At 33.6% G+C, this 24,294-nt stretch overlaps 1 protein-coding gene across 3 annotated transcripts in view; it reads left to right on the forward strand.

The window, feature by feature from the left end:
• plekhg5b (pleckstrin homology domain containing, family G (with RhoGef domain) member 5b) overlaps positions 1 to 24,294 on the forward strand; it is a 209,339-nt gene that overhangs the window by 148,050 nt on the left and 36,995 nt on the right. For all 3 annotated transcript variants that reach the window (XM_061925156.2, XM_061925166.1, XM_061925174.2), the window contains 2 exons: positions 14,567 to 14,746; positions 20,451 to 20,627. In XM_061925156.2, the coding sequence (XP_061781140.1) occupies positions 14,567 to 14,746; positions 20,451 to 20,627 (357 nt within the window). The remainder of the gene's footprint in view (positions 1 to 14,566; positions 14,747 to 20,450; positions 20,628 to 24,294) is intronic.

A 24,294-nucleotide genomic window follows, 5' to 3' on the forward strand; every position in this document is an offset into this window, starting at 1 on the left:
TGGCTTTTTTGCCGATATTCCGATATTGTCCAACTCTTAATTACCGATACCGATATCAACCGATACTGATATATACAGTCGTGGAATTAACACATTATTATGCCTGATTTGGACAACCAGGTATGGTGAAGATAAGGTCCTTTTTCTTAAAAATAATAAAATAAAATAAGATTAATAAATTAATTGAATAAAAAAGAAAGTAAAACAATATAAAAACAGTTACATAGAAACTAGTAATTAATGAAAATGAGTAAAATTAACTGTTAGAGGTTAGTACTATTAGTGGACCAGCAGCACGCACAATCATGTGTGCTTACGGACTGTATCCCTTGCAGACTGTATTGATATATATTGATATATAATGTCGTGGAACTGTGGACCAGCTCTATACTCTCGGCAGGGTCCTTGAGGGTGCATGGGAGTTTGCCCAACCAGTCTACATGTGCTTTGTGGACTTGGAGAAGGCATTCGACCGTGTCCCTCGGGAAGTCCTGTGGGGAGTGCTCAGAGAGTATGGGGTATCGGACCATCTGATTGTGGCAGTCCGCTCCCTGTATGCTCAGTGCCAGAGCTTGGTCCGCATTGCCGGCAGTAAGTCGGACACGTTTCCAGTGAGGGTTGGACTCCGCCAAGGCTGCCCTTTGTCACCGATTCTGTTCATAACTTTTATGGACAGAATTTCTAGGCGCAGTCAAGGCGTTGAGGGGATCTGGTTTGGTGGCTGCAGGATTAGGTCTCTGCTTTTTGCAGATGATGTGGTCCTGATGGCTTCATCTGGCCAGGATCTTCAGCTCTCACTGGATCGGTTCGCAGCCGAGTGTGAAGCGACTTTGATGAGAATCAGCACCTCCAAGTCCGAGTCCATGGTTCTCGCTCGGAAAAGGGTGGAGTGCCATCTCCGGGTTGGGGAGGAGATCTTGCCCCAAGTGGAGGAGTTCAAGTACCTCGGAGTCTTGTTCACGAGTGAGGGAAGAGTGGATGGTGAGATCGACAGGCGGATCGGTGCGGCGTCTTCAGTAATGCGGACGCTGTATCGATCCGTTGTGGTGAAGAAGGAGCTGAGCCGGAAGGCAAAGCTCTCGATTTACCGGTCGATCTACGTTCCCATCCTCACCTATGGTCATGAGCTTTGGGTTATGACCGAAAGGACAAGATCACGGGTACAAGCGGCCGAAATGAGTTTCCTCCGCCGGGTGGCGGGGCTCTCCCTTAGAGATAGGGTGAGAAGCTCTGCCATCCGGGGGGAGCTCAAAGTAAAGCCGCTGCTCCTCCACATGGAGAGGAGCCAGATGAGGTGGTTCGGGCATCTGGTCAGGATGCCACCCGAACGCCTCCCTAGGGAGGTGTTTAGGGCACGTCCGACCGGTAGGAGGCCACGGGGAAGACCCAGGACACGTTGGGAAGACTATGTCTCCCGGCTGGCCTGGGAACGCCTCGGGGTCCCACAGGAAGAGCTGGACGAAGTGGCTGGGGAGAGGGAAGTCTGGGCTTCCCTGCTTAGGCTGCTGCCCCCGCGACCCGACCTCGGATAAGCGGAAGAAGATGGATGGATGGATGGATGATATATAATGTAGGAACCTACCAGAATATTAATAAAAGAAACAAACAACCCTTTTGTGTGAATGAGTGTAAATGGGGGAGGGAGGTTTTTTGGGTTGGTGCACTAATTGTAAGTGTATCTTGTGTTTTTTATGTTGATTTAATATGAAAAAAATAAATAAATAAATAAAATTTAAAAACCGATACTGATAATAATAAAAAACCGATACCGATAATTTCCGATATTGCATTTTAAAGCATTTATTGGCCGATATTATTGGACATCTCTACAAATTATTATTATTTTCATTATTAATGAGACTAGAGATGTTAGATAATGGCTTTTTTGCCGATATTCCGATATTGTCCAACTCTTAATTACCGATACCGATATCAACCGATACCGATACATACAGTCGTGGAATTAACACATTATTATGCCTAATTTGGACAACCAGCTATGGTGAAGATAAGGTCCTTTTTAAAAAAAATAATAATAATAAATTAAAAACATTTTCTTGAATAAAAAAGAAAGTAAAACAATATAAAAACAGTTACATAGAAACTAGTAATGAATGAAAATGAGTAAAATTAAGTGTTAAAGGTTAGTACTATTAGTGGACCAGCAGCACGCACAATCATGTGTGCTTACGGACTGTATCCCTTGCAGACTGTATTGATATATATTGATATATAATGTAGGAACCTACCAGAATATTAATAACAGAAAGAAACAACCCTTTTGTGTGAATGAGTGTAAATGGGGGAGGGAGGTTTTTTGGGTTGGTGCACTAATTGTAAGTGTATCTTGTGTTATATTTTTTAATATGAAAAAAATAAAATAAAATTTAAAAACCGATACCGATAATAAAAAAAAAAACGATACCGATAATTTCCGATATTGCATTTTAAAGCATTTATCGGCCGATATTATCGGACATCTCTACAAATTATTATTATTTTCATTATTAATGAGACTAGAGATGTCCGATAATGGCTTTTCTGCCGATATCCGATATTCCGATGTTGTCCAACTCTTAATTACCGATACCGATATCAACCGGTAGCGTCCCGGAAGAGTTAGTGCTGCAAGGGGTTCTGGGTATTTGTTCTGTTGTGTTTATGTTGTGTTACGGTACGGATGTTCTCCCGAAATGTGTTTTGTCATTCTTGTTTGATGTGGGTTTACAGTGTGGCGCATATTTGTAACAGTGTTAAAGTTGTTTATACGGCCCACCCTCAGTGTGACCTGTATGGCTGTTGACCAAGTATGCATTGCATTCACTTGTGTGTGTGTGATAAGCCGTAGATATTATGTGACTGGGCCGGCACGCAAAGGCAGTGTACACAGCGGCGTTTTAAAAAGTCATACATTTTACTTTTTGAAACCGATACCGATAATTTTGAAACCGATACCGATAATTTCTAATATTACATTTTAAAGCATTTATCGGCCGATAATATCGGCAGTCCCATATTATCGGACATCTCTAAATGAGACAATTGTGTGTATATTATCATAATTTACAAATATGTTTTTTTTAGAATGGCAGCAGGTAGCTAATTGCTTTGTAGATGTCAGAAACAGCGGGAGGCAGGGTGCAGGTAAAAAGGCATCTAATGCTTGAACCAAAAATAAACAAAAGGTGAGTGTCCCTAAGAAAAGGCATTGAAGCTTAGGGAAGGCTATGCAGAACGAAACTAAAACTGAACTGGCTACAAAGTAAACAAAAACAGAATGCTGGACGACAGCAAAGACTTACTGCGGAGCAAAGACTGCGTCCACAATGTACATCCCAACATGACATGACAATCAACAATGTTCCCACAAAGAAGAATAAAAACCACTGAAATATTCTTGATTGCTGAAACAAAGTAGAAATATCACTCAAAAGAAGACATGAAACTGCTACAGGAAAATACCAAAAAAAGAGAAAAAGCCAAAAAACAGCGCAAGACAAACAGCAAAAAACTCAAAATAAGTCAGGGTGTGATGTGACAGGTGGTGACAGTACACCTACTTTGAGACAAGAGCTATATTGATGCATGCTTGGTTATGCTTCACAATGTAAACAAACGCCATGGGTGGATCTACACCTGGCATCCACGGTAATGATACCAAGTACAATAGCGTATCTAGTCGATACTACTATGATGTCATTGATATTTCTTATCGTCAAAAATATATTTTTTGAATTTATATTACGTTTATAAAGTCAGTAAATACATCCCTGGACACATGAGGACTTTGAATATGACCAATGTATGATCCTGTAACTACTTGGTATCGGCTCGATACCTAAATTTGTGGTATCATCCAAAACTAATGTAAAGTATCAAAGAAGAGAAGAATAAGGGATTATTACATTTTAACAGAAGTGTAGATAGAACATGTTGAAACGGAAAGTAAGCAGATATTAACAGTAAATGAACAAGTCAATTAATAATCCATTTTTTACAGTTTGTCCTTTATAATGTTGACAAAATAATAGGTGTATAAATGACACAATATGTTACTGCATATGTCAGCAGACTAATTAGGAGTCTTTGTTTGTTTACTTACTACTAAAAGACAAGTTATCTAGTATGTTTACTATTTTATTTAAGGACTAAATTACAATAATAAACATATGTTTCATGTACCTTAAGATTTTTTTGTTAAAATAAAGCCAATAATGCCATTTTTTGTGGTCCCCTTTATTTAGAAAATAATCTAAATACATTTTGGTACTGATACCGGTACCAAAATATTGGTATCAAGGTTAACCCAGGTACAACTTTTGTACAGTTATGCTGTAATTAGTTAAATTTCCTGTTTTATGGTTATCTTAGACTTAGACTTTAATGATCCACAAGGGAAATTGTTCATCAAAGTATCGAAATACATTTAGGTTCCGGCACCAAAATATTGGTATCGGGACAACCCTAGTTGGATGTTCTTACTGTCGTCGTCCAAAGTGAGTCTTAGTCGCGTTTACACGCTGCAGTCCATCCAGTCTGAAACCACATTGGTCCAAATGATCTGGTCTAACAGGTTTTGAGTCCACATCGTGTGTGTGTGCCTGCGCTCGTGTGCGCGTGTCGAAGCTTGCGGTTTTTCATCGTTAATCAACGGGCCTGATTGAGACCTGCTGTTATCAGGAGCTGTGGGGGGAGGGAGTATTTCCATACAGTCCTGTCACACCCGAAGATTCTCCCTTTTCCCGCCCGGCCAAGGTTACCGCCGCACACGGTGGTTAAGATAAGGTTTGATATCATTAACCTGGGAGTTAACTCCGGGCTTCCCTAAAAAAGGAGGCTTTGTGGCCACCAGCTCCAACTGCCTTCCATGGTGACGGAATAGATTGTTTACATATGTAAACACACACTCGTAAAACATGATCAAGTGTACAGACAAAGTCATTTTGTAAACTTTCATTATTTTCATACGAGAAGTTACTTGCTGTATGTTAAAATTCCATTATGCAGTAAATGTGTGTTGTTTTTTAACAGATTAGCTCAAATATTGACTTCAGGTGTATTTTTTTTTTTCAACATGTTTTTGAAAAAAATGGTTAGCCTTTATTTAAAAAATATTATTTGAATATTTGTAGGTTGTTTTTTTTTATATCTATATAATATTTTGTCATTTATTTTGTACCCTGTATTTCTAAAAACTTAGATATGATCATTGTTTTATCATTTATTATAATGATAAATATATATGTTTTTTTTGGAATCATTTTTCTAACATCAATATATAATAGCAAAAACAATAACTATAGTAACAATAATAATAATCAATTTTCAGTACTTTACATTAAAAAAAAAAAAAAAAATTTTTTTAGATCCATATAATATTTTGTCATTTATTTTGTACCCTATAAAAAACTAAGATATGGTCTTTTTTTTAATAATTTATTTTAATGATAAATATGTATGTTTTTTTTTGGAATAATCATTCTAACATCAATATATAATAGCAAAAACAATAACTTTAGTAACAATAATAATAATCAATTTTCAGTACATTACATCAATTAAAAAAACAACTATTTTTTAATCTATATAATATTTTGTCATTTATTTTGTACCCTATAAAAAACTAAGATATGATCTTTTTTTTTTATAATTTATTTGAATGATAAATATATATGGTTTTTTTTGGAATAATATTTCTAACATCAATATATAATAGCAAAAACAATAACTATAGTAACAATAATAATAACCAATTTTCAGTACATTACATCAATAAAAATAAAAATAAAGGGTTTTTTGTTCTTTATAAAAAAAAACTATTTTTATATCTATATAATATTTTGTCATTTATTTTGTACCCTATAAAAAACTAAGATATGGTCTTTTTTTTAATAATTTATTTTAATGATAAATATGTATGTTTTTTTTGGAATAATCTAACATCAATATATAATAGCAAAAACAATAACTATAGTAATAATAATAATAATCAATTTTCAGTACTTTGCATCAATTTAAAAAAAAAAAGGTTTTTTTGTTCTTTATAAAAAAAAAACTATTTTTAGATCTATATAATATTTAGTCATTTATTTTGTACCCTGTAAAAAACTAAGATATGGTCTTTTTTTAAATAATTTATTTTAATGATAAATATGTATGTTTTATTTGGAATAATAATTCTAACATTAATATATAATAACAAAAACAATAACTATAGTAACAATAGTAATAATACATTTTCAGTACTTTACATCAATTTAAAAAAAAAAAAGAGGTTTTTTTTTGTTCTTTATAAAAACAACTATTTTTAGATCTATATAATATTTTGTCATTTATTTTGTACCCTGTAAAAAACTAAGATATGGTCTTTTTTTTAATAATTTATTTTAATGATAAATATGTATTTTTTTGGAGGGGGGGGGGGTAATAATTGTAACGTCAATATATAATAACAAAAACAATAACTATAGTAAAAATAATAATAATCAATTTTCCATACTTTACATCAATTTAAAAAAAAAAAAAAAGGGTTTTTGTTCTTTATAAAAAAAAACTATTTTTAGATCTATATAATATTTTGTCATTTATTTTGTACCCTGTAAAAAACCAAGATATGGTATTTTTTTTAAATAATTAATTTTAATGATAAATATGTATGGTTTTTTTGGAATAATAATTCTAACATTAATATATAATAGCAAAAACAATAACTATAGTAACAATAATAATAATCAATTGTCAGTACTTCACATCAATTTTTTTTTGTTCTTTATAAAAAAATATATTTTTGACCTTCATGTAAAAATATTAAAGTTTTTTTTTTTTTTTTTTGTAGGTTTTTTTCAGATCTGCTTTTAACCAGCGATTAGTGTTCTGTGTCCTGTAATGTCCTGTCTTGTAAATGTCCAGTATTATTATGTATTTTACAATGTACTGCTTTTATATTTCCTGTATTTTATATTATTACTTTGAACTGTTTTATATTTTTATTTTGTATGCTGTAAAGTGTCTTTGAGTACTATGTATATCTATATATTATTATTATTAGTATTCAAAAAAATAATGTTGTTTTTTTTAGTTGTACAATGTTTGGCTTTTTCTTTTGTACCCAGTATTTCCAAAAAATATCATGTTTTTTTATTTTATTGAATAATTTATTTTAATGATAAATATGTATGCTGTTTTTTTTTTTTACTAGTAATCATAATATTACCATATAATATCGTAAGAACAACCACTATAATAACATTACTAATAGTTAATTTTCAGTACTTTAAATAATTTTATAAAACACTATCTTTTGCAATAATAGTACAGTAATAAGAATTGTTTAAAATTACAATAATAATTAAAGAGTAGCTCAAATTAAAAAAAACAAACATATATAAATAATTAACATGAATAATATTAGTGTACAGTATATTTTTTTTTTAGTTATTTTTGTCATCTTACAATCAGTTGTTTATTCAAGCTGTCGCCTTGACCCCGCCCCCAAATATTCAAATGACCTGCCGTCCCGCCTCCTCCTTCCTGGCCAACACAATGAGGCAGGATCCTCCTGGTTGCTATGACTTCACGCCGGTGAAGTCTGCAGGTCACGCTTAAGCCGTGCCTGGTCAACAAGAAACTCCTCTTAGGGACCACCGCGGACCCCTTTTGGCCACTCAGGACTAGGCAGTGTTCAGACCTGCTCTTAGGATCCAGGACTGAGTGTAAAAACAAGAGCTGCGACTCATGATCGCCTTTGATCAGGATGGTTTTTGCCAGCTTTGACATGTCCCTGCCTTCAATGGTGAGTGTGCAGGACTTGACGTCTTTATCTTTCAAGCTTTGTGTCAGTTTTTTTTACTTTGAACCAAAGCAATAGTCCAACTTCAATTGATCTTTCGCTAATAATTCTCCTGAGCCAGCGTTTTCCCGACTGGGTCAGACTAAAATAGTGCGAGTCAGGGCCGTCCAAACCTGGTCCCTGGAATAGGAACACATCAAAAGATTCGGAAGACATTTTGTTGTTTTGAACTTAAAATATTCATACTAATACATTGATGACAACATGTAGAATTTTTCATGTATTTAGTATTTCTACTTTTACTATTGTTTGTTTTTTAATGTTCCTGTTTAATTGTGGGTTTTTTAAGATTAGTTGAGGGCCACAAATGACCCACAAGCCGTACTTTGGATAGCGCGGATGTACATTTGCTGTTGTTGATCACTTCAAAAAGACTACAAAGACATGTTGTTTTGTCTAATGTGTTGCAAGTCAAACTAGAGTAATTTAGTACATTTAGAAAACAAACTTGTATTTGTTGTGTTGAGCTGAAGAAACTTGGGAAAACAAATCTTCTTCAGACACTGAATAGGTTTTTTTGAGGCACTTTTTGTTTGTTTTGCAGCACTTTTTCAATGATTTTCCCCACATTGTCGTGTTTAAAGAATGCTTGCAGAATACATCCCAACATCAAAATGTCTGTATAATAGTGTCAAAAGTGCAGCTGTTTTTTTTATAGACGCTAGGTGTATTGGAAAAAAATACCATTAATCAATTATTAATGAGATTACATTTAATTAAATATTACATTAATTTACTTTGTCAGCAAGAACACAAGTTAAGATGTTTTGTTTATATAAATTGACCGACATTGTCTGAATGTGTATGTAAATGTGTATGAATGTGTATTTAAGTGCATATGTAAATGTGTATGTATTTAACTGCGTATGAATGTGTGTGTCAATGTGTATGTGTATGTAAATGTGTATGAATGTGTATTTTAAGTGCGTATGAATGTGTGTGTAAATGTATATTTTAGTGTGTATGAATGTGTGTGTACATGTGTATGTGTATGTAATAATGTGTAGGTATATGTGTATGAATGTGTATTTAACTGTCATGTCTGTGTAATCATGTTTTGTTTTAGTCATGTTTTGTTTAGTTATTGGACTCTTTAGTTTCTGGCTTTTCACTCCCTTGTCTTGTTTCCATGATTACCCATTAGTTTCACCTGTTCCACGTTTGGACTCATTGTGCACTCTTGTTTGTCACCATAGCAACCCATTAGTTTTCACCTGTCACGTCACGCACCTGTTTCACGTTTTGAGTCACGCACCTGTTTTCGTTAATCATGTCTGTAGTATTTAAGTTCATTGTTTTTCAGTTTGTCTGTCTGGTGACATCCCACAATTATGCTCGGCACATTTCTGACACTTGATTTCATGTCCATCGTTCATGCTGCTCCTTTTAGTCCATGCCAAGTAAGTTTTGTTTATTAATGCTATAGTCTTTTGGTTTCATAGTTTGTTCTCCGCCACTGTGCGCGCTTTTCGTTTGTACTTTATTTTGATATTTTAAATAAATCATGTATTTACAGTCCCGTCTCGCCCGAGCCAACTTTCCGTTGCATTCCGGAAAAGCAAACACCCAGGACCAAGTCATGACATTAACTGTGTATGAATATGTGTGTAAATGTGTATTTAAGTGTGTATGAATGTGTGTGTAAATGTGTATGTGTATGTAAATGTGTATGTAATTAATGTGTATGTATGTGTAGGTACAGTATATGTGTATGAATGTGTATTTAACTGCGTATGAATATGTGTGTAAATGTGTATGTGTAATGAGACTAGAGATGTCCGATAATGGCTTTTTTGCCGATATTCGAAATTGTCCAACTCTTAATTACCGATTCCGATATCAACCGATACCGATATATACAGTGGTGGAATGAACACATTATTATGCCTAATTTTGTTGTGATGCCCCGCTGGATGCATTAAACAATGTAACAAGGTTTTCCAAAATAAATCAACTCAAGTTACGGAAAAAAAAGTGTGTATGAATGTGTATTTAACTACATATGAATGTGTATGTACTTGTGTGTATGTATGTGTATGAATGTGTATTTAACTGCGTATGAATATGTGTGTAAATGTGTACGTGTATGTACTGTATGGTAATTCTAACCCTATTCCTCGTCCTCCAGTGATAATGATACTTAAAAAATGTACTTTATTTGTTGCCATGGAGACAAGGATTAGTGATGTCTAGTCATGTCTTAAAGCACCTCTTCCTGAGGGTGTTTCAGTGTTATAACTTCACCTTTATCTTTTAATTTTTTACGCCAAAATGCGTCCGTTTGTCTGCTTGTAAGTACTGTGTGTGTGTGCGCTGCCGAACATGCTCCTCTGCTCGTAAAACCCGCGCCGTCATGCCTGTAAAAAAAATAAAATAAATAAATTTGGCAAACCGATTATTTTTCAAACAGAGTATAGTACTGTTTTTGATTCATTAGCACCGGGATACTACACTAGTACCGGTATACCGTACGTTAACTCCTTTTGTGAACCACAGTTCCCCCAGCACTCATGCACGCGAGCACTAGCATGCCTGACCATAGACCATACACAATGATCTTGTACTCACTTGTGTAGCAGATATTTAGACAATAATGCTTGTGGTGTCCGCTCATTTTTGGATGGTACATCTTTCCTGCTGTACAAAGCTGTACACTGACTACTCTAAACCTCCGAGGACAAAGCTACGAACAATGGGAGACCGGGCTTTCTGCTCCGCCGCTCCCAGTCTGTGGAACGCTCTCCCTGACCACCTGAGGGCACCACAGACTGTGGATGCTTTTAAAAAAGGCTTAAAAACCCTTCTTTTTAAAAAAAAAAAAAAAAAAAAAAACATTTTTTTTTTTAGATATATGCTTACAAGTTATAGCTATTTGGCTGTTCTAGTTATTATTTTTATTTATTTCTTTTAAAAAAAGCATTTTTTTTAGATATATGCTTACAAGTTATAGCTATTTGGCTGTTCTAGTTATTATTTTTATTGATTTCTTTATTATCTTTTTATTTTATTTTTTTTAATGCACTGCAGCACTTTGAGGTTGTTTACTCAATATAAAGTGCTTTTTACAAATAAAATCTATTATTATTATTATTATTCTGCTGAAAGGTGAAGGCTGGTGAGAGGTTTTTGTCTCGGGAGAGTCAGAGCGTGTGCGTCATTTGTCTTCAAACCTCATTTTTTTTCCACGCCGCGTCTGACCTGCACCCTTGAGCAATCGCGCTGGCGCACAAACACGTTTGTGTCCGACAGGAATGTGTGAGGTATTGTCGCCGTGTTCTGGAATGCTCCTGGTCTTGTGTCCCCCGACGGCCGCCTCTTGTTTGTTTTTGCGGCTTGCTCGTAAAGTCAAGTTGGGAGGGTGGGGGGGTGTTGGGGGGGGGGGGTCATGCTGACAGGGTAACAATAGTGAGGGACGGGGGGTCAAAGGTCAGCGATGCCTTGTGATGTAATGAGCGTCGGGTGCCAGGAAGTGTCCGTCCTTCCTTCTCCTGTTTGTGTCTGCTGATGTCATCTCTTTAACGCCAAAGTCCCCTCATCACTTCCTGTTTGTGTCTCTTTCCTTTTTCATCCATCTGGAAATTTTTGTTTCCCCCCAAGCATGACCACGTCCCCGCTTTCATTTTCACTCTTCATCGCACTCCATGTTGAGCAATAAAAAAAAAATTTTTTTATTGCAATATTAAATCATTACTTTTACAAGTTTATGATAACTTAGCTGTACTTTTGCAACTTTTAAGTCAAGATTAGATGACAAAAAAGTTGTTGTAATGTTAAAAAATTTAATAAAAGGGTATTTATATATATTGATATGTATATATGTGTAAATAACATAATGAGGGTTACTGCAATGTTTACTAGAATAAAGCAGATTTTTTAAAAGTTATATGAGCAATAAAACAAAGATATTTACAGAACAGAAAGTAATATTGCAAGTATAACTGAGTACATTTTAAACTTTGTCATTTAGCTGTAATTCTACATAAATAAGTCCATATTGACAGTGAGAAAAAACATTGTATTGTGCAGTGAGAAAAATATATATATATATATATATTTGGAGAAAAAATATACAATATTATGACTAAAGTCATAATATTGAGATAGAAATGTATAATTTATCAAAATACAAACAGAATATTTATTTAAAAAAAATATCATATTCGAATAAAAATTGAGACATAACATGAAGAGAAGGAACTCATATTTTCATAAAAGTAAACTGTACAGGACAATAATTTAGAAGTTTATGATAATTGAGCTGTCATTTTACACAATTAAGTCAAAAATGGATGACAAAAAACTTGTCATGTTAAGAGAGAAAAAAATGAAGATAAGGGCGTATTTGGGGAAAAATAAAGTCACAATATTAAGATAAAAAATCTATTATTCATCAGAATAAAGTCATACGGGACAATGATTGTTTTATATTTTAATTTAATGCGTAAAAAGAATATTAGAAGTCGAAATGGAAATTATATATATATATATATATACATATATATATACATACACATACATATATATGTATATATATATATATATATATAATGTGTATATATGTGTATGTATATATATATGTGTGTATATGTATATATACATATATATATATGTGTGTATATGTGTTTATATATATATATATGTGTATATATTTATATATATGTGTATATATATATATATATGTATGTATATATATGTATGTATATATGTATGTATATATGTATGTATGTTTGTATATATATATATGTATATATGTATGTATGTATATATGTATGTATATATATGTATATATGTATGTATATATATGTATATATGTATGTATGTATATATATGTATATATGTATGTTTGTATATATATGTATGTATGTATATATATATGTATGTATGATATACTGTATATATATGTATGTATGTATATGTATGTATGTATGTATATATATATGTATGTATGATATACTGTATATATATGTATGTATGTATGTATATATGCATGTATATGTATGTATGTATATATATGTATGTATATGTATGTATGTATATATGTATGTATGTATATACAGTATATGTATATATATATGTGTGTATATATGTATGTATATATGTATGTATGTATGTATGTATATATGTATGTATGTATGTATATATATGTATGTATGTATATATATGTATGTATGTATATATATATGTATGTATATATGTATATATATATATAAATATGTATATATATATATATATATATATATATATATATATATATATATATATGTATGTATGTATGTATGTATATATATATGTATGTATATATATATATATACAAACCCCGTTTCCATATGAGTTGGGAAATTGTGTTAGATGTAAATATAAACGGAATACAATGATTTGCAAATAATTTTCAACCCATATTCAGTTGAATATGCTACAAAGACAACATATTTGATGTTCAAACTGATAAACATTTTTTTTTGCAATATTGATTATATATATATTGCGAAAGTTTATTGTCAAGAGAGAGAAAAAATACGATATTTGGCATATCTGGAGAAAAAAATACATTATTATGACTTAAGTCATAATATTAATCTAAATGTATAATTTATCACAATAAAATCATAACATTTAGAAAATAAAAAACAACAACTTAAGGTAAGATTACGAGAAGGTTCTAGAATAGAATATTTTTAAACGTGTTTAAAAATATGTATGTGTGAAATATGAATGTTATGATTATATAGACCAGGGGTCGGCAACCCGCGGCTCTAGAGCCGCATGCGGCTCTTTAGCGTCGCCCTAGTGGCTCTCTGGAGCTTTTTAAAAAAATGTATGAAAAATGGAAAAAGATGAGAGGAAAAAAATATATTTTTTGTTTTAATATGGTTTCTGTACGAGGACAAACATGACACAAACCTCCCTAATTGTTATAAAGCACACTGTCAGCTTCACTGATTCGAGTATTTGGCGAGCGCCGTTTTGTCCTACTAATTTTGGCGGTCCTTGAACTCACCTTAGTTTGTTTAAATGTATAACTTTCTCCGACGTTCTAGGACGTGTTTTATGCCACTTCTTTTTCTGTCTCATTTTGTCCACCAAACTTTTAACGTTGTGCATGAAAGGTGAGTTTTGTTGATGTTATTGACTTGTGTGGAGTGCTAATCAGACATATTTGGTCACTGCATGACTAAGCTAATCGATGCTAACATGCTATTAGGCTAGCTATATGTACATATTGCATCATTATGCCTCGTTTGTAGCTATATTTGAGCTCATTTAGTTTCCTTTAAGTCCTCTTAATTCAATTTATATGTCATGACACACTATCTGTATGTAATTTGGCTTTTAATTTTTTGCGGCTCCAGACAGATTTGTTTTTGTATTTTTGGTCCAATATGGCTCTTTCAACATTTTGGGTTGCCGACCCCTGACCTAAGTCATAATATTAATCTAAATGTATAATTTATCAAAATAAAATCATAACATTTAGAAAATAAAAAACAACTTAAGGTAAGATTAACAGAATGAACTCATAATTGTGTGACAGTAAACAGCACAGGACAATACTTGTTATATTACGAGAAGGTTCTAGAATAGAATATTTTTAAACGTGTTTAAAAAGATGTGAAATATGAATGTTATGAATATATAGACACTCAAAATGAGGTCATGCGATGTATCAGTTTTCAAGTTATTGAGAAATTGAGGCTAACAGTTGTGGTCTCTGGGCAGGGTCAGGGCCGGCGTAGGAAGAACATGACCGAGTTTTTGGGGGAGTCCAACATTCCCAGTCCGGAGGCCCTGGGCCAGATGAGCAGCTCCCTGCCCGGCGCCGGTCCTGACAGCTGGAAGAACCGAGCCGCCAGCCGCTTCAGTGGCTTCTTCAGCTCCAACGCCGCCTCCTTCGGCAAGGTAACCACTTCTCCTCTCTGGAAAATCCAAGCTGGGGGTGACATCATACTTTCCTGACACAAAAGTCGTGGAAATGATTTGTCACGGGGAATGTTCCACTTTCAGACCTCATCTTTTACTTTTCTTTTAAAAGCTCACGGCCTTTGTTTGATTCCCACCCTATCCCCCTATCCCCCGTGTGTATTAATGCTGAAATTGTTGAGTACAATGTACTTTGTAGTAGCAAACAAAGGCTCGCTCTTGGCATGACGTCAAGTCAGGCTTTGGTTTAGAGCAGGCCTGGGCAATTATTTTGACTCGGGGGCCACATTTAGAGACAAAAATGTGTCTGGGGGCCGGTATATCTATTTTTAGGAACACTAATACAAAACCTCACAATAATATCTGATTGAATGCTAAAAACGTAATGGAATTTGACATTTTTCTATGAAGGATAAAACACTGAATATTGACAACATAAGAACGTCACACCCCCTTTCCATCCACATATTTTGCAATCAAGTGAAACGCAACAAAAATGCAACAAACAGTGAAATATGAACGCAAAGGGTACAAAATAAACCCACCTAAACTTTGTTGTGAAAATCTCCTTTCCGCGTCTGTGGAAACGCTTCCCGCCCACACTGCTTGGTGCCTCGTCTGAGCTGCTGTGACGCACAAACCCCGTTTCCATATGAGTTGGGAAATTGTGTTAGATGTAAATATAAAAAGACAACATATTTGATGTCTTGTTTTGCAAATAATCGTTAACTTTAGAATTTGATGCCAGCAACACGTGACAAAGAAGTTGGGAAAGGTGGCAATAAATACTGATAAAGTTGAGGAATGCTCATCAAACACTTATTTGGAACATCCCACAGGTGTGCAGGCACATTGGGAACAGGTGGGTGCCATGATTGGGTATAAAAGTAGATTCCATGAAATGCTCAGTCATTCACAAACAAGGATGGGGCGAGGGTCACCACTTTGTCAACAAATGCGTGAGCAAATTGTTGAACAGTTTAAGAAAAACCTTTCTCAACCAGCTATTGCAAGGAATTTAGAAATTTCACCATCTACGCTCCGTAATATCATCAAAGGTTTCAGAGAATCTGGAGAAATCACTGCACGTAAGCAGCTAAGCCCGTGACCTTCCATCCCTCAGGCTGTACTGCATCAACAAGCGACATCAGTGTGTAAAGGATATCACCACATGGGCTCAGGAACACTTCAGAAACCCACTGTCAGTAACTACAGTCGGTCGCTACATCTGTAAGTGCAAGTTAAAACTCTCCCATGCAAGGCGAAAACCGTTTATCAACAACACCCAGAAACGCCGTCGGCTTCGCCGGGCCTGAGCTCATCTAAGATGGACTGATACAAAGTGGAAAAGTGTTCTGTGGTCTGACGAGTCCACATTTCAAATTGTTTTTGGAAACTGTGGACGTCGTGTCCTCCGGACCAAAGAGGAAAAGAACCATCCGGATTGTTATAGGCGCAAAGTGTAAAAGCCAGCATGTGTGATGGTATGGGGGTGTATTAGTGCCCAAGACATGGGTAACTTACACATCTGTGAAGGCGCCATTAATGCTGAAAGGTTACATACAGGTTTTGGAGCAACTCATGTTGCCATCCAAGCAACGTTACCATGGACGCCCCTGCTTATTTCAGCAAGACAATGCCAAGCCACGTGTTACATCAACGTGGCTTCATAGTAAAAGAGTGCGGGAACTAGACTGGCGCCGCCTGCAGTCCAGACCTGTCTCCCATTGAAAATGTGTGGCGCATTATGAAGCCTAAAATAGCACAACGGAGACCCCCGGACTGTTGAACAACTTAAGCTGTACATCAAGCAAGAATGGGAAAGAATTCCACCTGAGAAGCTTCAAAAATGTGTCTCCTCAGTTCCCAAACGTTTACTGAGTGTTGTTAAAAGGAAAGGCCATGTAACACAGTGGTGAACATGCCCTTTCCCAACTACTTTGGCACGTGTTGCAGCCATGCAATTCTAAGTTAATTATTATTTGCAAAATAAAAATAAAGTTTATGAGTTTGAACATCAAATATGTTGTCTTTGTAGCATATTCAACTGAATATGGGTTGAAAAGGATTTGCAAATCATTGTATTCCGTTTATATTTACATCTAACACAATTTCCCAACTCATATGGAAACGGGGTTTGTAGATGACCATAGTAACTAATTAGATTACCTTTAGTAACTGGTATATCATCCATAAGCGCAGATTTCAAGCATTGAAAGAGTTAGTATAGTTGAAGACTTCCGGTCATTAGAAAACATGAGTGCACATCATAATGGCAGCTACACTTTCCACCTTAAAGATCTAAAAAAATGATTTGGGAATGTCCGGCGGGCCAGATTGAAAAGCTTAACGGGCCGCATGTGGCCCCCGGGCCTAAATTTGCCCAGGTCTAGTTTAGAGGAAAATAACATTTAATGAAACTAAAGGCTATCATTTTGCAACTAGGGTTGTCGCGGTACCGGTACCAAAATGTTTTTTGATATTTTTCTAAATAAAGGGGTCCACAAAAAATGTCATTATTGGCTTTATTTTAACAAAAAAATCTTAGTGTACATGAAACATATGTTTATTATTGTCATTTAGTCCTTAAATAAAATAGTGAACATACTAGACAACTTGTCTTTTAGTAGTAAGTAAACAAACAAAGACTCCTAATTAGTCTGCAGTAACATATTGTGTCATTTATACACCTATTATTTTGTACACATTATAAAGGACAAACTGTAAAAAAAATAATATGAATCTACTTGTTTTTTTACTGTTAATATCTGCTTATGTTCTGTTTCAACATGTTCTATCTACACTTCTGTTAAAATGTAATAATCACTTATTCTTCTCTTCTTTCATACTTTACATTAGTATTCGATGATACCACACATTCAGGTATCGATCCGATACCAAGTCGTTACAGGATCATACGATAAAATATAATACCTAATAATTAAAGCTGCAAGCAGCGATGGACGGGACCGACTTTGAGGGCTCATAAAATCTAAACCGGAGCAGTAATTAAAACTCTTTCATCAACTTTTAATCAGAAGGGTTCAATCTCTCTCCTGTGCTAATTTGAAGCCGACACGACAAACGCGCTCAGAGGAGATAATGTTTGAAAAAAGGTGACTGTTTTTACTCAACTTTTCTTTTGAAGGTGGAATTGCAAAATTCCTGTTGATTTTTGCTGGGGGTTGTGAGTGAATGAAATCTAGGTCTAAGTGAGACCTACATAGAGGTTTTTGTTTCATGTCTCTATGACATTCCTACTGGGAGTTACAGGCAGTTTTGTCTGTATTTTCTTCCTAGGAGGCGCTAGAGCGCAATTTTGAGTTTTGGGGTTTGGTTTTTTGATTAGATCGCAATTTTCGCCAGTCCTGATGTGTGTGTCCAGTTTGGTGAGTTTTGAAGCATGTTAAGGGGGTCAAATTACAGCTCGCGGCGGTATAATAATAATAAAACGCTAGAAATACAATAGGGTCCTCTGTCCCAAAGGGACTCGGTCCCTAATAATAATAATAATAAATAATATGGTAAGAAATACTGATGTAAAGGGTAGGTGTCACATTGTTTTCTGTTTTAACATGTTCTATCTACACTTCTGTTAAAATGTAATAATCACTTATTCTTCTCTTCTTTGATACTTTACATTAGTTTCGGATGATACCACACATTTAGGTATCATCATATTTATTACATGTTTATTACACATGTACATGTTTATTACATGTTTGTCCCCTATTTAATGTTAATTGTTTATTACCTGTGTATTACGTTATTCATTACACATGTTAGTTTATTACACGTTTACATGTTTATTACATGTTTATTACACATTTACATGTTTATTACATGTTTATCACCTATTTAATGTTAATTGTTTATTACACATGTTTACAGCATGTTTGTTTATTACTAGAGATGTCCACCGATAAATGCATTAAAATGTAATATCGGAAATTATCGGTATCGTTTTTTTTATTATTGGTTAATTCTTTTGGGTTTTTTGGTTTTTTTTTTATTAAATCAACATACAAAACACAATATACACTTACAATTAGTGCACCAACCCAAAAAACCTCCCTCCCCCATTCACACTCATTCACACAAAAGGGTTGTTTCTTTCTGTTATTAATATTCTGGTAGGTTCCTACATTATATATCAATATATATCAATACAGTCTGCAAGGGATACAGTCCGTAAGCACACATGATTGTGCGTGCTGCTGGTCCACTAATAGTACTAACCTTTAACACTTAATTTGACTCATTTTCATTCATTACTAGTTTCTATGTAACTGTTTTTATATACTACAGGCAGGCCAGTCTAGTACCCGCACTCTTTTACTATGAAGCCACGTTGATGTAACACGTGGCTTGGCATTGTCTTGCTGAAATAAGCAGGGGCGTCCATGGTAACGTTGCTTGGATGGCAACATATGTTGCTCCAAAACCTGTATGTACCTTTCAGCATTAATGGCGCCTTCACAGATGTGTAAGTTACCCATGTCTTGGGCACTAATACACCCCCATACCATCACACATGCTGGCTTTTACACTTTGCGCCTATAACAATCCGGATGGTTCTTTTCCTTTTTGGTCCGGAGGACACGACGTCCACAGTCTCCAAAAGCAATTTGAAATGTGGACTCGTCAGACCACAGAACACTTTTCCACTTTGTATCAGTCCTTCTTAGATGAGTTCAGGCCCAGCGAAGCCGACGGCGTTTCTGGGTGTTGTTGATAAACTGTTTTCGCCTTGCATAGGAGAGTTTTAACTTGCACTTACAGATGTAGCGACAAACTGTAGTTACTGACAGTGGGTTTCTGAAGTGTTCCTGAGCCCATGTGGTGATATCCTTTACACACTGATGTCGCTTGTTGATGCAGTACCGCCTGAGGGATCAAAGGTCACGGGCTTAGCTGCTTACGTGGAGTGATTTCTCCAGATTCTCTGAACCCTTTGATGATATTACGGAGGGTAGATGGTGAAATCCTTTCAGCATTAATGGCGCCTTCACAGATGTTACTTTCTCTTTTTATTCAAGAAAATGTTTTAAATTTATTTATCTTATTTTATTTTATAATTTTTTTTTTTTTAAATTACCTTATCTTCACCACACCTGGTTGTCCAAATTAGGCATAATAATGTGTTAATTTCATGACTGTATATATCGGTATCGGTTGATATCGGTATCGGTAATTAAGAGTTGAACAATATCGGAATATCGGATATCGGCAAAAAGCTATTATCGGACATCCCTATTTATTATCTATTTAGTAATGTTTAATTGTTTTGTTTTTTTACACATTACACGTTTATTACCTGTGTATTACGTTATTCATTACACATTTTTTTACCTGTTAGTTTATTACACGTTTACGACATGTTTATTACATGTTTATCACCTATTAAATGTTAATTGTTTATTACACATGTTTATAACCTATTTAGTACTGTTTAATTATGTTTTTTTTTTTTTACACATTACACGCTCATTACCTGTGTTAATTACACAGTAGTTTTTTTACACGCTAGCTGTTTGTTACACATTGTTTATTACATGTTTATTACCTATTTAATCCATCTCCTGACTTCCCCCTCATTGTTAAGGGTCTTGCCTGATTACATAAAGATGCTTTAAAGCAGTGCTTGTTGCACATGCTAACCACATTGTCGTGCCGCCAACAGGAAGTAGATCGCCTGGAGCAGCTCCAGAGCAAGCTGCACTCCTACACGCTGTCGGAGCTGCCCAAGGTGCCGAGGCAGCTCTCCTTCCACCAGGACTCCTGGGAGGAGGAGGAAGACGAGCAGGAGCCAGACCTGGTCCTGGAGGACAGCTGGCAGACGTTGCTGGACAACGCCGAGGTAAGCTGTAGCTTAGGCCCCGCCTCCCCACGCCATTGTCTACATCCCGCTAACTAACCCATGTTGTTCCGCTACCAAAATGTATTTCCATACTTTTCGGTAATTTTTGGTATTTTTCTAAATAAAGGGGACCACAAAAAATTGTCATTATTGGCTTTATTTTAACAAAAAGTCTTAGTGTACATGAAACATATGTTTATTATTGTCATTTAGTCCTTAAATAAAATAGTGAACATACTAGACAACTTGTCTTTTATTAGTAAGTAAACAAACAAAGACTCCTAATTAGTCTATGCAGTAACATATTGTGTCATTTATACACCTATTATTTTGTACACATTATTAAGGACAAACTGTAAAAATTGATTATTAACTTATGTAGTAACATTGTGTCATTTATCATTCTATTATTTTGTCTACATTATTAAGGACAAACTGTAAAAATGGATTATCAACGTATGCAGCAACATATTGTGTCATTTATCATTCTATTATTTTGTCAACATTATTAAGGACAAACTGTAAAAATAGATTATTAACTTATGCAGTAACATTTTGTGTCATTTATACACCTATTATTTTGTACACATTATTAAGGACAAACTGTAAAAATGGATTATTAACGTATGCAGTAACATATTGTGTCATTTATACACTTATTATTTTGTACACATTAAGGACAAACTATAAAAAATTATTATTAACTTATGAAGTAACATATTGTGTCATTTATACACGTATTATTTTGTCAACATTATTAAGGACAAACTGTAAAAATGGATTATCAACGTATGCAGTAACATATTGTGTCATTTATACACCTATTATTTTGTACACATTATTAAAGACATCCATCCATCCATCCATTTTCTACCGCTTATTCCCTTTGGGGTCGCGGGGGGCGCTGGAGCCTATCTCAGCTACAATCAAGCGGAAGGCGGTGTACACCCTGGACAAGTCGCCACCTCATCGCAGGGCCAACACAGATAGACAGACAACATTCACACTCACATCCACACACTAGAACTGTAAAAATTAATTATTAACTTATGCAGCAACATATTGTGTCATTTATCATTCTATTATTTTGTCAACATTATTAAGGACAAACTGTAAAAATAGATTATTAAATTATGCAGTAACATTTTGTGTCATTTATCTACCTATTATTTTGTCTACATTATTAAGGACAAACTGTAAAAATAGATTATTAACTTATGCAGTAACATATTGTGTCATTTATACACCTATTATTTTGTCTACATTATTAAGGACAAACTGTAAAAATGGATTATTAACGTATGCAGTAACATATTGTGTCATTTATACACCTATTATTTTGTCAACATTATTAAGGACAAACTGTAAAAATGGATTATTAACTTATGAAGTAACATATTGTGTCATTTATCTACCTATTATTTTGTCAACATTATTAAGGACAAACTGTAAAAATTGATTATTAACTTATGCAGTAACATATTGTGTCATTTATCTACCTATTATTTTGTCAACATTATTAAGGACAAACTGTAAAAATAGATTATTAACTTATGCAGTAACATATTGTGTCATTTATCGACCTATTATTTTGTCTACATTATTAAGGACAAACTGTAAAAATGGATTACCGTATTAACATATGCAGTAACATATTGTGTCATTTATACACCTATTATTTTGTACACATTATTAAGGACAAACTGTAAAAAATGATTATTAACTTAGGCAGTAACATATTGTGTCATTTATACACCTATTATTTTGTCTACATTATTAAGGACAAACTGTAAAAATAGATTATTAACTTATGCAGTAACATATTGTGTCATTTATACACCTATTATTTTGTCTACATTATTAAGGACGAACTGTAAAAATTAATTATTAACTTATGCAGTAACATATTGTGTCATTTATCTACCTATTATTTTGTCAACATTATTAAGGACAAACTGTAAAAATAGATTATTAACTTATGCAGTAACATATTGTGTCATTTATCTACCTATTATTTTGTCTACATTATTAAGGACAAACTGTAAAAATTGATTATTAACTAATGCAGTAACATATTGTGTCATTTATCATTCTATTATTTTGTCTACATTATTAAGGACAAACTGTAAAAATGGATTATTAACTAATGCAGTAACATATTGTGTCATTTATCATTCTATTATTTTGTCTACATTATTAAGGACAAACTGTAAAAATGGATTACCGTATTAACATATGCAGTAACATATTGTGTCATTTATACACCTATTATTTTGTACACATTATTAAGGACAAACTGTAAAAAATGATTATTAACTTAGGCAGTAACATATTGTGTCATTTATACACCTATTATTTTGTCTACATTATTAAGGACAAACTGTAAAAATAGATTATTAACTTATGCAGTAACATATTGTGTCATTTATACACCTATTATTTTGTCTACATTATTAAGGACGAACTGTAAAAATTAATTATTAACTTATGTAGTAACATATTGTGTCATTTATCATTCTATTATTTTGTCTACATTATTAAGGACAAACTGTAAAAATAGATTATTAACTTATGCAGTAACATATTGTGTCATTTATACACCTATTATTTTGTACACATTATTAAGGACGAACTGTAAAAATTAATTATTAACTTATGTAGTAACATATTGTGTCATTTATCATTCTATTATTTTGTCTACATTATTAAGGACAAACTGTAAAAATAGATTATTAACTAATGCAGTAACATATTGTGTCATTTATCATTCTATTATTTTGTCTACATTATTAAGGACAAACTGTAAAAATGGATTACCGTATTAACATATGCAGTAACATATTGTGTCATTTATACACCTATTATTTTGTACACATTATTAAGGACAAACTGTAAAAAATGATTATTAACTTAGGCAGTAACATATTGTGTCATTTATACACCTATTATTTTGTCTACATTATTAAGGACAAACTGTAAAAATAGATTATTAACTTATGCAGTAACATATTGTGTCATTTATACACCTATTATTTTGTCTACATTATTAAGGACGAACTGTAAAAATTAATTATTAACTTATGTAGTAACATATTGTGTCATTTATCATTCTATTATTTTGTCTACATTATTAAGGACAAACTGTAAAAATAGATTATTAACTTATGCAGTAACATATTGTCATTTATCTACCTATTATTTTGTCTACATTATTAAGGACAAACTGTAAAAATTGATTATTAACTAATGCAGTAACATATTGTGTCATTTATCATTCTATTATTTTGTCTACATTATTAAGGACAAACTGTAAAAATGGATTATTAACGTATGCAGTAACATATTGTGTCATTTATACACCTATTATTTTGTCAACATTATTAAGGACAAACTGTAAAAATGGATTATTAACTTACGCATTAATATTTTGTCATTTATCTACCTATTATTGTGTCAACATTATAAAGGACAAACTGTAAAAATTGATTATTAACTTATGCAGTAACATATTGTGTCATTTATACACCTATTATTTTGTACACATTATTAAGGACAAACTATAAAAAATGATTATTAACTTATGAAGTAACATATTGTGTCATTTATACACGTATTATTTTGTCAACATTATTAAGGACAAACTGTAAAAATAGATTATTAACGTATG

The sequence above is a fragment of the Nerophis lumbriciformis genome, linkage group LG01, assembly GCF_033978685.3.
Source record: "Nerophis lumbriciformis linkage group LG01, RoL_Nlum_v2.1, whole genome shotgun sequence".
Lineage (NCBI taxonomy): Eukaryota > Metazoa > Chordata > Actinopteri > Syngnathiformes > Syngnathidae > Nerophis > Nerophis lumbriciformis.